General features: G+C 42.0%; 2 protein-coding genes across 2 annotated transcripts in view; both read left to right on the top strand.

The window, feature by feature from the left end:
- The first annotated feature begins 714 nt into the window (after positions 1-714).
- LOC108985915 (probable LRR receptor-like serine/threonine-protein kinase At3g47570) lies at positions 715-4,555 on the top strand. Its single transcript, XM_018958386.2, has 3 exons — positions 715-919; positions 2,981-3,893; positions 3,992-4,555. Exons 2-3 carry the CDS (start codon positions 3,098-3,100, stop codon positions 4,405-4,407), a joined length of 1,212 nt encoding a protein of 403 aa, XP_018813931.1. The 5' UTR covers positions 715-919; positions 2,981-3,097; the 3' UTR covers positions 4,408-4,555.
- Positions 1,184-15,946, top strand: part of LOC108985919 (probable LRR receptor-like serine/threonine-protein kinase At3g47570) — a 47,773-nt gene continuing 33,010 nt past the window's right edge. Inside the window, exons 1-2 of the mRNA XM_018958391.1 lie at positions 1,184-1,807; positions 2,253-2,306. Coding sequence (XP_018813936.1) covers positions 1,184-1,807; positions 2,253-2,306 — 678 coding nt within the window. The remainder of the gene's footprint in view (positions 1,808-2,252; positions 2,307-15,946) is intronic.

Raw genomic sequence — 15,946 nt, 5'->3', positions numbered from 1 at the left:
AATATAGGACCCACATGAAAAAAATTAATTTTTTAATAATGGACTCCACTATTTTTCAAAGCGATTACGCGGCGATTACGTACTTCACGGTTGTACGTAGAATTACTCGGGCCGGGAAGTTTTGCTTTCTTCCAGTGGTTATTTTATTGCTTGTTTTTCTTCCCTTTTGGGAGTTTGGTGCTAATATTTTTGTTGAGGTGTTGGAAAATGAAATGAGATAAGAATTTTATAAATAGTAGTAAGATAGTTTGTAAATAATAGTGAAATAGTTTGAGTTGAATTTTTTTAAGTTTTGAAAAAGGAGAGAGAAAAAGTGGAATAAAAAATATTATAAAATTAAAATATTATAAGAATATGGTTTTATAATATTATTTTTGTTTGAAAATTTAAAAAAGTTAGAATTATTTTTTATTTTTTATTTGAAAGTTTGAAAAAGTTGTAATGATTAGTTTGAAAATTTTGTATTTGAATTATGTTTAGGAATAAAATGGGATAAAATAAAATGAGGATTTTGTATCTCATCTGAGATACCATCCTCTTTTTAATTTTTATTTTAAAAAGAATAGTCTTAAAAAATGAAAAAATCAATTATGGAAGGGCTTAATTCTTCAAACCTTGTGGATTTTTGAACATTGGCTGTAGACCCAAGCTGAATTGCCTTTATTATTTGACTCGAGACTTCCTCCCTCACTTCTCATGAGACCAGACTTCACCTTTAACCCATTTGAAGGGCAAGAGTACTTCTACCGTCTACGAAGGTTGAGTGGGAAAAAGACGCGCGCGCGGGTCATATCATATCGTTCGACTCTTCAACCTCTGATCTTCCAAATTAAAACAGCCTTTGCCAACCCTTTAGTACCGGTCGGGCGTGAGCCCGACTTGACTAATTGCTTCAAGCACTGTGGAACGTTTGTTCGGGGTATTCCACTCATCTCTCTTGTCCACGTCTTTATTGAATGCAATTTGCTTATTAAAAAATAAAATAAAATATGAGATGGTAATGGAGATTGATCATAAAATACTGTCATGTAAAAAGTCTTGAAAGGGGGAGTCCATATTTCGATCTTTCTAGGAATTTGACTTAATATATATATTATAAATATATATATATATGTATGTATGTATATATTGCGATAGATCAATACCAACGTCAGGATTATACCTTGAGGTTTTTCCCAACTCTATGGGGATTCCCACCTTGCGTTCACTGTTCTACTGGATTTCTTTTTGCATCTATGTTGGTGCTTCTTCTGTCTTGTGCTTTGGCTCGTCCACCTATGCCAATATAGGTGGGAATGAGACTGACCGAATAGCATTGCTTAAATTCAAGGCCAAAATAACGTATGATCCTTTCATGGTTTTGAGGTCATGGAATGAAACCATCCATTTTTGCGAGTGGTATGGTGTTACATGCGGTCGTCGGCACCAAAGGGTCACAGAATTGCGCATGGCATCTCTGGAACTTGCAGGCCCTATATCGCCTTTCATCGGAAACTTGAACTTCCTAAGGATTCTACAACTCCAAAACAATAGCCTCAATGCAACCATCCCCCCAGAAATAGGCCGTTTGCAAAGGTTGGAGGTATTATCTTTGGAAGATAACTCGTTGGGTGGCAGAATCCCTTCCAATTTATCTAGTTGCTCTAACATTGAACTTTTCCGTCTTTCTTATAATCAATTGGTTGGTGACATTCCCATTGAGTTTGGCTTCTTTTCAAAGCTTATAGTATTTTCTGTAGGGGGCAATAGACTAACAGGAAGTATTCCTCCATCTCTTGGAAACTTGTCTTCAATTGAGAAACTTTATGTATCCTTTAATAATTTGGCTGGGAGTATCCCTAATACTCTAGGCCAACTTACAAATCTTGTATTTTTTGGAGTTTATTCAAATACCCTTTCAGGTACTGTCCCTGCATCATTATTCAATCTCTCTTCAATCAAATTTTTTGATGTAGGATCTAATCAAATCCAAGGGAGTCTTCCTTTGGAGTTGGGCATAACTCTTCCTAATCTCGTAAGCTTTTCCCTTGCTTCTAACCAGTTTACTGGTTCCATTCCTCCATCACTATCCAATGCCTCAAATATGCAAATATTTCAAATTCTATCAAACAAATTTACTGGAAAGTTTCCTTCTTTAGAAAAGTTGCATTGGCTTCGAGTGTTGAGTGCTACTGAAAACAACTTGGGGGGAAGTGGAGAAGCTGATCATGACTTGAGTTTTATTTGCTCTTTGACAAATGCCACCAGGTTAGAGGTGTTTGCTATCAACATCAACAATTTTGGAGGTGTCCTACCTGAATGCATTGGTAACATCTCACTTACCCTTGAAGTCTTTGTAATAGATCGTAATAAAATAGCTGGAACAATTCCGAGTGGGATCGTGAATCTTGTTAACTTGAAGAAATTCCATTTGCGAGCTAATCGATTCACTGGTAACATTCCAACTGCTATTGGAAGGCTTCACAGGTTAAAGAAAATGGATCTATCACAAAACAGTCTCTCAGGCAATATCCCACACTCTCTTGGAAATTTAACTTTGTTACTTAAACTTCGTTTAAGGGACAATAATTTTGGTGGAAGCATCCCATCAAGTCTAGGCAATTGCCAATCTTTGGTCTTACTAGACCTTTCTCTTAACAATTTCATTGGCACCATACCCCCACAGATCCTTGGTATCTCATCTTTAGCAATTTACCTTGATTTGGCCCAAAACCGTCTCACGGGTCCTCTTCCCATGGAAGTTGAAAATCTAAAAAATCTCGGTATATTGTCTGTGTCAGGAAACATGTTACTCGGTGAAATTCCAAGTAGCATTGGCAGTTGTATTAAGTTGGAGATTCTAGCCATGCAAGGGAACTTCTTTCGAGGAATGGTTCCATCAAGTTTTGGCTATTTGAGAGGACTTCAAGTATTAGATCTTTCTCATAATAATTTGTCAGGAAAACTCCCTGACCTTTTTGTGGATATGAACTCCTTGCAGATTTTAAATATATCATACAACAATTTTGAGGGGCCGGTGCCAACAATTGGTGTTTTCAAGAACTTAACTTCAGCTTTAGTTGCAGGAAACAGTCAACTGTGTGGGGGAATTCCTGAGATGCACTTGCCTAAATGCAACTTCAGAAAGCCTGGGAATACCAAATTGACATCAACCTCTACGTTCATAATATCTCTGGTTTTGGGGCTATTAGGAGTAACTTCAGTGTTGTGCTTTTTGATTGTCTCTTGGTTAAGAAAGAAACGAAAAGTATCAATATCACGTCCTTCAGGAAATTTTCTTTTGAATCTATCCTATCAAAGTCTCCTGAAAGCCACTGATGGATTCTCTTCCACTAATTTGCTTGGTGTGGGAAGTTTTGGATCCGTGTATAAAGGAATTCTTGATGAAGGTAGAACGATAATTGCTGTCAAGGTCCTCAACCTTCTGCACCATGGAGCTTTTAGAAGCTTTCTTGTCGAGTGTGAAGCCTTGAGAAACATCAGACATCGAAATCTTGTAAAGATTCTTACAGTTTGTTCAAGTGTTGATTACCTTGGTAATGATTTCAAGGCTCTAGTTTATGAGTTCATGGCCAACAGAAGCCTTGAAGAATGGTTGCATCCAACTGCTACAGAAGATGGAGTGCATCAAGACCAAAGAAATCTAGATCTTTTTCAAAGGTTGGATATCGTCATTGATGTTGCGAATGCATTAGAATATCTTCATGATCATTGCCAAACACAAATCATTCATTGTGACCTAAAGCCAAGCAATGTTCTTCTCGATAATGAAATGATTGGGCACGTGGGTGATTTTGGGATAGCAAGATTCTCTCCTGGAAGCAACCATAACTCTTCTACTATTCACTCTAGCACAATTGGATTAAGGGGAACTATTGGTTATGCCGCTCCTGGTGAAAAAAACCTTTTTATCATTTCTTTCTTAACATATATATATTTTTTTAATAAAAATAATGTTGCATTCTAATGTAGTGTATATTTCAAATTGCAGAGTATGGTGTGGGAAATGAGGTGTCAACCCATGGTGATATCTACAGTTATGGGATTCTTCTGTTAGAAATGTTCACAGGAAGGAGACCCACTGACATTTTTCAGGGCAGTCTAAGCCTACATTCGTTTGTCAAGACAGCCTTGCCTCAAGGAGTAGTAGAGATTGCAGATCCAATTCTTTTCCACGAAAGGGAAGAAGAGACGACTAGAAACAATGGCCAAAATAACAACATTATAAGAAGAAACAAAACTCAAGAGTGCTTGGTTTCGATTTTTCAGATTGGAGTTGCATGTTCAGCTGAACGGCCAGAAGAACGAATGAACATCAAAGATGTTGTAGCTGGGCTTAATTTAATCAGAAAATTTTTTCTTCAGAATGGAACAAACAGAGGCAATCCAAGAATAAATGGACCATAATCTTAGTAGCTAGTATTGGTGTCTTTGTGATATTTATTGTTTGGTTAGTATCGGTTGATGTGGCTTGAACGAATGAAGTTTTGTTTTTGTTGAGACTCATCATCTTTTGTTATTACTTTTCTAATAAAGAAATAATCTTAGTCGTAGTAAGTTTGTTACTATTGACTACTCATTACGTACTTTTTGCTTCCCCTCCACTTAACTCTTTTATGGAACTCTTTGTATTCTTGCCACTCAATTTTGATGTTATATGAAATATGAAGATTATGATTCCTTTTATTCTGTGAAATTGTGTCATTTTACGTTTTTCATGTTTTTTGAAAAAGAAGATTACCAGAAGATTAGATGTCATTGATTTCTGAAGTTTGCAAAACTGCTATTAAGCTGAAACCAGGATCATATACTTGGGTTTAGAATCATAACTCAAATGGAATTTTTACTTCTTCATGAATTTATTTGGGACTCCATTCTGCCCTTGAAAGCTAGTGTCTTTATCTGAAAGTTGAAGAATAATGGGATCCCTTGGGATTCTAATATTTGAAGGTGTGGAGTTCAAATGACCCCTAAATGCTGCAAATGTTTTGTTGGGGATATTGAATCTGATGCTCATCTCTAGTATCAATGTTCTGTTTCAGGAGTTGTTTGATTTCTCATTCTTCTCTGGTTCAGAGCAACTTCATCTGATTGCACAGCAAACTCCTGCTTTAATTCTCTGGGAGCTCTGGCTAACATGTAATGCTGCTAGATTTCACCATTCCTTAAAACCTGCTGTTGTGGCTTGTCGGAAACTTACCTTGTGGTTATTGGAATTATATCCTTTACAGAAGGTTCTTTCGACTTTACTAAGAAAAGATAAAGACATTATTGAGGCCTTGCAATTGAACTTACTACTTAGTTAAAAAACCTTTGTTGGTCTAATGACTGAATGGTACCTCCGTATGGGAAGTTGAAATGTTCTAAAACTCTTTTATTTTTTATTTTTCCAAAGAGGTTTCAATGACTAATGCTAATCTTTATTCATGATTTTATTATCTTTAGTTACACACTGATATATATAAGATATTTTAAATATTTTCATAAGTCAACATTTTAAATAAATTTAGATATATATGATACATTAATTAGTTTGTGTACTTAGGGATGACAACATTTATGATTAGGATTGTTCAACCGGATCTGGTCCTGCATATAGTAGCCATTGAGATTAACCTGGGTAATGATCATAACTGGTAGTAGTATGAATCTGGGATTTTGAAATCTAAAAATCCGGATACTCAAGTTTTATCCGTATTTTGTAAAAAACTAAGTTTGATTATTATTATTATTATTAAAAGTTTAATTAAAATATAAAAAGAAAGAATTTATTTTAATTGAAGCCACATAAACTAATTTTGTATTTATCACTATTTAATATATAAAGAAAAACTTATTTTAGAATAATTTTTATGAGATCATGTAGTTGAAATAGGAAAAACACTTCTCAGTCAGCAAATCTTCCTACCAAATTTTGGTGTTATGCTTTTGCAACAACAACCTATCTCATAACAGCAACAACCCCTCTCCTGCTTTTAACCACAAATCTCCTATTCAAACTTGTTCAATGAAGCTCCAAACTACCTCAAACTCATATCTTTTGGTTGCTTGCGTTTTCCTTGGTTAAAGCCTTACAACACACACGAGTTTCAGTCCAAATCTGTCCCTTGTGTGTTTCTTGGATACTCGAGTACACAAAGTGCCTACCTATGCTTTCACATACCAACTCAGCGTCTATATGTCTCTCAACATGTCACATTTGATGAAAATGTCTATCCTCTAAAGATCATCAATAACCAGTCCACTCCTGAGTCCAACATACCAGCAGCTCCTATTTTTTATGGACCACTGCTGCAGATCGCACCACTAGACAACCAAGCTCCTTCAGCACCGGTGTCCACAGAACCTCAAGAAGAGATCTCCCTCCTCTCCTCGAATTCAAACACTACAACAGCCACACCACCTGCTCAAGTAACCATTCCAACTCCTGTTGTATCTCAAAGGATCCATACCACCTGCACTGGGTCAAAATCTTGTAGGCTTCAAATTTGTTTTTTGCAAGAAAAGAAACGCAAACGGAACCATCAGCCGGCACAAAGCCTGCCTAGTCTCTAAAGCCTTCCACCAAAGACCATGCATCGATTATTCTCAGACATTCAGTCTTGTAAGGGGGTTTTTCCCCCCATTCTATCGGGCTTGTAATGACCCACCGAAAGAACAAAGAGAGAAGGCCCAACCCAACGAGAACAGGCCCCTCGGCCCAGCCCACGGATAATCTCCCCCGGAAGCAACCCCCATGGGGGAACGACCTACAGATGAATGGGACTAGCCGAACTGGAGATCCCTCGAACAACGTACAGCCTTCAAGTGCCTGCCCACCTAAACTGACAAGAAGCAAGGGGGACCCTCGATCTTTTGACAAGGTGATATCGATGGACCATTAAAAGTACCAGCAAAGCAAGACAAATTGAAAAATTACACCGCATTAATGACACCACTACCTAGGCAACACACCATATTAATGACATTATTGTAGAGACACACCACATCAAAAAGACTGATAAATGGAACTGTGGCAAGGACATGGGCTCCATAGGAGCAAGCACAATTTGTCCTCCTAGGACCCCCAATATGAATATCGACCCCAAGTACGAGGAAAGACTCTACGTTCTATCATTATTTACAAACCCCAAAAATATTTACTAACTTAAGCATCGGAGACTTCTCGGCCCCAAGATCGCCCTCTCCCAGCTATAAAAATCCGAGTTGCTGGAATCTGGCCCAAGGGTGTATGAAACACGACATTAACAGTGGTGCTATCTGTCGGATAACTTATAAGATCCTTATAGATCTTACGTGTACTTCATATGCTTGTGACAACCCGTTCTCAGACAACTCGTGGACAAGAAGAAGTCGTCATGGAGGCAAGGCTGAAAACCATGGAGGACTGGGTAGCAAATTTAACATGCGAAGTACAAAAACTTTGCAAGGAGAATGAGGACCTTAGGAAACCTTAACAAGAGCATAACGAGGAGGCGAAGCCTAGTAATAGCGAACACGTAGAGTCCTGTAACGTGGGAGCTGGGGCGAACGAAGAAGAGGAGGGAAAAAACATGCAAGATGAGCTCGACAATCTCAAAGGAAATATGAAGAGATTGCAAAGAAAGTGGGCATGTCATTGTCGGTAGACCAGCTGCTCATAAGCACAGGCCTACCCTACACAAAACGACGGGGGAAGGGACTCCCGTGAGCACCTGGACACTTTCAAGGTGCACATGACATGGCACGACTTCCCAATAGAGGTAGCGTGCAGGGCATTCCTACTAACCTTGAAGGGCCCAGCACAAGTATGGTTCGGGTCTCTGGCACCTGTTTTAGTAGATAGTTTCGGCAAGCTGGCCCGACTTTTCTTGACCAAGTTTATGCCGAGTTGAAGAAGGCAATGCCCATCAGCGTACCTCCTCACCATTAAACAAGGTGATGAGGAAAGCTTGAAGATGTACCTGTTCAGGTTTAACAAGGAGCGCATGACCACCGACAACCAAGACGAGAAGATAACCTTGGTGGTGCTCCCAGGGGGAGTCTGGCCCCGATCCCAGTTCATGAACAAGCTGGCAAGAAAAACTCCTGTCATCCTGCGGGAGTTCATGGACCGGGTCGACAATTTCATCAACATTGAAGACACTTTTCAGGCCTTGACTAAGCGGAGAAAGAAGGAGCTGGAGCGAGCGGAGAGGAAGGCCAAGGGTCCAGCCAAGGCCAAAGCCCACGAGAAGCTGGAGAAAAGCTTCTACGACAAGAAAATGGAGGAAGCCCCAATGAGGGGATCGGGACCTCGCTTCGACCGATCGACTTTTACCATCCATGAGGCCGACCACTTCGCTGCCCACAGGGACGAGGACCTAGGCATTGGCCGCCACTACTGCACATAGCACAGGTCCACCTTGCACAATACCGAAGATTGCTTCTCCCAACAAGGGAGGAAAGAGCATGCGGAGTGAACGAAGCCGCATTATCCTCTCGCCCGGAGACAAGAACAAGAAAGGAGGGGAAAATCAAGGGAGAGGAGCACAGACCGGGTTGACCGAAGCAGAAGGGAAGAAAGCCCACGGTGAAGACTGCCAGTATGAGGGTCACAACAGAATCACCCTCACTTGCCCCCACTAGGGGAAATTAGGACCATCGCAGTAGGATTCGTCGATAGGGGCGCTACCTCTTCTAGTCGAAGGGTGCATGCATGACGAGCTCGGTACCATGAAGTGTACTCGGCAGAGTACCACCCCACCAAGCACCATCGGAGTGAACCAACCCTGGCAATCACTTTCAGGGAGGCTGACGAATAGGGGGTCCTATACGATGATGCGCTGGTGGTAACCATGTTGGTCGCCAACTTCCCTACCTAGAGAATCCTCATCGACAACGGGAGCTTTGCAGATATCCTTTTTTGGAAAGCCTTCACCGGAATGGGAATAGACACTGCCTGGCTACATCCAGCCCCCATGCCGCTGAAGGGTTTCTTCGGGGATATGGTTCACCCTATGGGAACCATCAAGCTGTCGGTCCTCGTAGGAAGCGCCCCTGCACTGCTGCAATCATGGTCAACTTCCTGGTGGTAAAGGTCTCAACATCTTACAAAGCCATCATCAACATGCCCACCCTTAACAACTTACGGGTGGTCACATTGACTTACCACCTCAAGATGAAATTCCCAACTTCTCAAGCCGTGGGAGAAATCCGTGGAGAACAGGTCTTGGCACATGAATGCTACGTCCAGGAGCTGAAGCAGAAAGACGGTGGGATTCAGGGTAATAGCACCTCTAGAAGAGAGTAGGACATGCACCGCTCAAGGAGCCCAGGCAGGCCTTAGTCTGCGACTCGTCCTGCCAGGCTCGGAGGGGAGTGGAAGGGTGCATAGTCCCAAAGGCAAAAACATCGCAGGAGAAAGCTCCTCGACTGAAGGCCCTATCTCCCCATGTTTTGTAATTTAATAGTTAAATGTTGGGAACTATTATTGATTAATGAAAAGCGTGATTTTTCAAGAAAGCACACCACACCAATTTCAAAGCAACAAAAATGATCTCCAATTAATGAAATCTACAACAGCAAAATCTTCAATCAACACTTAACTTTCCTGCGATGTCAACGGGCGGGAGCGGGTTCAGCCTCAAACTATCCGAACAATTTACCTCCCCGAATGGCTAAAGGAGAGAACAAGGCCGAAGGCTGCTCTACCCCTCCCGCGATGGAGAGTGGGTCCTCCCCCCTCTCGGCCTGAACAACTAACCTTGATCCCCATCGCAGTGAAGAGCAGACCAGCCACATCGCTGTCCGAAAAAGTTACCTCCCCTGCCAGGTACCAAAAGAGAGGCTGCTTTATCCTTCCCGTGGCAGAGTGCTGGTCAGCCCTTGGCTACCCCAAAAGAAAGACTTATTCCTTGTGAGCGTCAACAGGCGGGAGTAGGTTCAGTCTCAAACTACCCGAACAACTTACCTTCCTGCGGGGCCAAAGGGGAGAGTTAAGCCGAAAGCCATTCTACCCCTCCCTGGGTAGATAGCTGGTACTGCCCCCTGGCGGCCTGAATAACTTACCTCGATCTCCTCCACAATGAAGTGTGGACTCAGCACCAGCTTGACCCAACACTTACCTTCCCTGCAATATCAATGGGCGGGAGCGGGTCCAGTCTTAAACTGCCCAAAAGGAGAGCAAGGTCGAAGGCTGCACTACCCTTCTCGCATTGGAGAGCGGGTCATGCCCCCATTGTCGGCCTGAATAATTTACCCCGACCCTTATAGCGGTGAAAAGCGGACCAGCTAAATCGCTATCCAAACTTACCCCGACCTCGCTCTTCTCTCTCACCAAGGGCGCATTGTAGAGTAGTCCGGCTCATCACACGAAGGGCTTGGTTTTCCTGCATGATGGCCTCTTGGCTGTCCACGATGAAGGCTGCTAGATTGGAGGAACCTTGAAAACAAAGAAAGTTGACGTGGAATGATAAAAAAATAAATAAATAAAAAAAGAGAAAGAAAAAAAAGAGAAAAGAAGACTAGGAAACCAACAAAAAAAGAAAGTAGACAAGAAAAGAAGTTGCGGAACAATAACAGGAACCTCGTGAAAGAAGCCGGATAAACACTTGAAGACCTAGTCGATAGCTTCCGCGCGACACCCCCTGGTTTCCAATCGAGCCAAAGGAGGGATGACCTCCATCGAACTCTCCCCACCGGACACCTGTGTGGTTGCCCCATTTCAATGGGCTCCGTCAGATTCCACTTCAGAGGAAATGATTGGAGACTGACCCCCGACTCCTTACACGCGGGGTGAGGTGGCCTCAGCAATAGTAGTTCCCGCCTAGGCATGTGGATCTTCGCGCAGACCTCCCAAACCACTGCTGACTACAACATCCAAAAGGAGCCCACTTTTCACTTGGCGCTCTCCCTCTACGATACTGGAAGCTACGGCGACCGTCCTCTGGACAAAAAGGTCCAAGCCTCCAAGCAGTTAGAGCACCTCCCCACCCACCTCAAGAGTTTGATCGCTTTGTCCCACCATAGTAGATGAAGACGCTGCAGAAGGCGTGCCCATAATCTCAAACTCATCACTAGAAGTGCGGCCACCGACGGCGAAACGAGCAATAGAAGCAGAGGTGACCGTTATATCAATACTAGAAGGACGCCGCCCCACGTCTGCGCATCGAGGCACCCCAGCCGCCAAAGCTTCATAAAGTTGGGCGCCAACGCAGTCGACTCTCGGAGGCACGCCACGGGTGCTGGGTTGTGGGGATGGCTCGGCAGGGACCTCGACCGAAGTATCTCTCACTAATGGCTCCGAAGATCTCAAAGAAGAGGAGTTCGTAAACATCTCCACGTCAGCAGAACGACGAGGCGTTTTTGCACGAATCACCAAATCCAAGGGGCAAGGAACCTTGGGAGCAACCAACGCCCATCCTTTAGGAACTCGGGCCCAGGGAGCAGGTCGGCCATCGGTTCCAACCCCCTTCGAGCGAGGTTTTTTCCCCTTACTCACAGTGGGGGGATTCGAGGGGCTCTTTCAAGTGGGAGAAAGGAAAAAGGGAGAGACGCTTCGAATTCCGTGGAACGTGCTCCACGAAACGACGTGAACTCTAAGAGCTGCCTAACATGATTGAAGAGATGCCATCATGTACAAGCATAGCCATTGGAAGACGTGCCAAAAAAGGCAGAACGAGAAACGTTACCAGGCATACCAAACAGCAAGGAACCACGTTGGACTCTGAAACTGGAAGCACCCCATCCAAGCGACCCCGACCTTGATGTCAGGATGAGTTTATACTTAAAATTTCCATCGGACTCGTCCGCTGAGAATTGGTGGGGTAACTATAAGGGAGTTTTCCCTCCTTTCTAACGAGCTTGTAAGGAACCACCGAAAGAACAAAGAGAGAAGGCTCAACCCAGCAGGAACGGGCCCCTCGGCTCAGCCCATAGATAATCTCCCTTGGAAGCAACCCCCATGGGGGAGAGCCTGCAGGGGGATGGGACTCACTAAACTTGAGATCCCTCGAATAACGTCCAACCTTCGAGTGTTTGCCCGCCTAAACTGGCAAGAAGCAAGGGGGACCCTTGATCTTCCGACAAGGCGACATCGACGGACCACTAAAAGTACCAGCTAAGCAAGGCAAATCGGGAAACGATGCCACATTAATAGTATCACTACCTGTACAACACGTTACATTAATGATGCTATCGCAGAGGCACGCTACATTAAAAAGACTGACAAACATAACAGTGGCAAGGACATGGACTCTACAGGAGCAGGCACGATCTGTCCTCCCTAGACCCCTAGTATAAATATCGATTCCCATGTATGAGGAAAGACTCCACGTTCTCTCGTTATTTACATGCCCTAAAAATATTTACTAACTTAAGCATCAGAGACTCCCCGACCCCACGGTCGCACTCGCCCAGCTTCTATCTTCTTTGTTTTCGCAGGTCCAGCTCTGAAGACTCGAGTTGCTGGAACCTGGCCCAAATGCGTACAAAACACAGTGTTAACAAGTCCAGTTGTCAAACTAGCAACAATTTGACTAATTCTCTCCATTGCTGTAATGAATGGCTGGTCACTTCGGCAGCTCGATGTCAATAATGCTTTTCTTCATGGCCGCCTTGAAGAAACAATGTTTATGCATCAACCTCTAGGCTTTGAGGATCCATCAAAGCCTCACTATGTTTGTAAACTGAAGAAAAGTATCTATGGCTTGAAACAAGCACCCAGCCAATGGTACAAGGCACTCTGGGATGCTCTCTTGTGTTTTGGATTTGTGGACTCAGCTACAGACACTTCTTTATTCATCTTTGCCTTTAACAATGTTCTATGCTACTGTGTTGTGTACATTGATGACATTATTATCATAGGAAATGCCTCCACATTTGTAGCTGACATTACCAACAAACTCAGCAGCACATTCTAAGTAAAAGACATGGGAAATCTACATTTTTTTTTTTCTGGGCATTGAAGTTATTCCTACAACCAAGGGTCTGTTCCTTTCGAAGCACAAATACATAAAAGATTTACTTTCCAAAACTTTAATGGATGGGGCCATAGAAATTCAAACTCCTATGTCAACCAGCACCCCACTAGTTTTAACAGATGGTTCCGACCCTGTAAACAGTATAGAGTATAGAAGAATCATTGGGGCACTGCAATATCTTGGCTTAACCAGACCCGACATTGCTTTTGCAGTGAATCGGCTTTCCCAATTCATGCACAAATTGACAACTTGTCATTGGACTGCAACCAAAAGACTCATCAGGTATCTAAAGCACACAATGTTTCATGGAATCCTCATTCAAAAGAACAGCCCCTTAAAACTGCAGACCTTTGTTGATGCGGTCTGTGCTGCAAATACTGATACAAGGGTCTCAACCACTGCCTTTATCACTTTTCTGGGCTCCAATCCAATTTCATGGTCCACACGCAAACAAAGAGTTGTCTTCCGCTCATCCATAGAGGCTTAATTTCGTACCTTGGTAGCTACAACCTTTGAAACAATATGGTTTCACTCACTGATCATATAACTTGGTCTCCATCTATAGCATCCTCCACAGGTTTTCTATGATAATATTGGTGCAACTCACTTCAGTTTAAATCCAATTCAGCACACTCGCATGAAGCATATTGAAATCGACCTCCTTTTTGTCTATGATCTTGTCAAGAAAGGTCGCATTACTGTAAATCATGTTCACACTTTAGATCAGCTAGCTAACCTGCTCACGAAGCCTCTACCACACCAACGCTTTCAGACTTTACTATCCAAGATTGGTGTTACCGAGGATACCTCCATCTTGCAGAGGCATATAAGGAAAGCCATTACTCTCCTGCAGAATCAACCCACAAAATCAGCAGCTCACAAAATCAGCGCTTAATAGAATCAGCTCCTACAAGTCATCTCCAGCAAGTTTAAATTTGAATGTTTAAATTCGTGTACAACTCATAGTTGACATTGTATACAGCTTCGGTAGTCAGTATAGAATAGCATAATTTCAGGCTTAACTCAAGCCTTAGAACTTTGTATTTATACCTGCTAATGTAAATGCAAAATGTGTGTGAGTCGTTACCTTCAAATCTGCTCTCCTATTTTCTCTATATAAAGCTCTGACTACCAGAGGAAAGTGATTGGGTAACCTTCTTATCGATCCCCTCGAGTTATCTTTTGTTTTGGTAGGGGTAATTGAATATGAGGTAGAGTTGGATGAAGATGAGGAAGATGGGATTAGAAGACTCTAGACCCGCGCCAAACTATAGGATTTGATAAATAAGTTGATGCTTTTTGGCTCCCTGTTAAGAAAATCTGTCGTAAATATAACGTTATTGGGGGAAAGGAACCGCCGCAAAATAAACATGTTATTTGTGATGACAAAATCTGTCACAATTGCTCAAAAATTGCTGCAAACAATTACACAATTACTGCACCGGTAACATTTCTCACATTCATGCTGGAATTCAATGGCGAAATGACAATCGTTACAATTAGTTACCATTCGTGGCGATTTCTTTTGCGGAAAAAAATGAAATCTCCGTAAAAGGTCATTTTTCTTGTAGTGAATTAATATATAGCTTGAAAACTTTTTCTCCAAGATTTTAATATTCTAAAAGTATTGCATAATCGCTAAGGTGCATTTGAAAGTTGGAATCACTTGCTTTTTAGACATATTGAAACGAATTTGAAGTAAATAAACTTAATTTTTGTTGTTGTAGGAATTACATTCTCTCTATGCATGTAATAGTTGGAATTCTAAAACAGGTTGCCGTAATTGACTCTACATATTCTTTTTGCATAATCGATACAACAATTTTTATATAAAACGTGTGCAATCGCAAAAGAACTTAAAAAACATACAATTACATATATATAACCACAAATTTTCAAAAATCCAAAGGGTGCGGTTGCTCCCTATATATGTGGCTCAGCTACCGGTGATCATATATCAAACAAAATGATTTGGAATGACAAACACATGCTGAAGAACGAGTTATTTAAAACGTGATATATCAGTTGATGCAACTAAAAATGACAAATAAGCTATTAAGAACAATTCCATGCAATATAGTTAAAAGTGATCAATAATTTTCTCCACGGCTTGTTCATCCTGGCCGGGTTTTTCTTGGCCCGGTCCAGAACCCGGAAACGGGCTGGAACAAACTCGGGCCGGTACCTACATAGAAAAACTCGGGTACACTCGGTCCGGATACTGGAATTTAAACCCGGAACCCGATTCCCCCCGCCCCCCCGGCTTGGCGGTTGGTTTGAATGTTTTTATGTTTCTTGTTTCATTTATTTATAAATCATACCATCTGTCAGCCACGGGAAATCAAATACCCCGACATCTAATGCAATGGAAGAATCTAACTTCTTCATATTATATTACTGATGTCATCGTCGTTCTCTCTGAAGTCACTACCCTTGAGATCTTGCTTCTTTGCCGAATTCTTATTGGAACAATCTTGATGGTCCTCATGATGGTCATCTTCCCCTGCACTCTTATTATAAAGCTTCTCCCGCTCCATTCATTGTGACTTAAAGCTGAGCAATGTTCTTCTCGAAAATGAAATGATTGGACATGTGGGTGATTTTGTTATAGCAAGATTCTCTCCCGGAAACAACCATGATGCTTCTACGACTCACTCCAGCACAATTGGATTAAGGGGACTTTTGGTTATGTTGCTCCTGGTTAGAAAACCTTTCAATCCTTTCTTTCTTATTGTAAATGATTTTTTTTTCTTTTGAGAAACTAATGTTGTATTCTAATGTAGTGTATGTTTCAAATTGCAGAGTATGGTATGGGAAATGAAGTGTCAACCGATGGTGATATGTACAGTTATGGGATCCTTCTGTTAGAAATGTTCACCGAAAAGAGACCGACTGATGACATTTTTCAGGGTAAGCTAAACCTACATTCCTTTATCAAGACAGCCTTGCCTCAAGAAGTAGTAGAGATTGCAGATACAATTCTTTTTCAGGATAGGGAAGAAGAG

This window comes from Juglans regia, chromosome 5 (genome assembly GCF_001411555.2).
Source record: "Juglans regia cultivar Chandler chromosome 5, Walnut 2.0, whole genome shotgun sequence".
Lineage (NCBI taxonomy): Eukaryota > Viridiplantae > Streptophyta > Magnoliopsida > Fagales > Juglandaceae > Juglans > Juglans regia.
The sequence above is the reverse complement of the archived record's forward strand: the minus strand, read 5'-3'. Positions and strand labels throughout refer to the sequence as shown.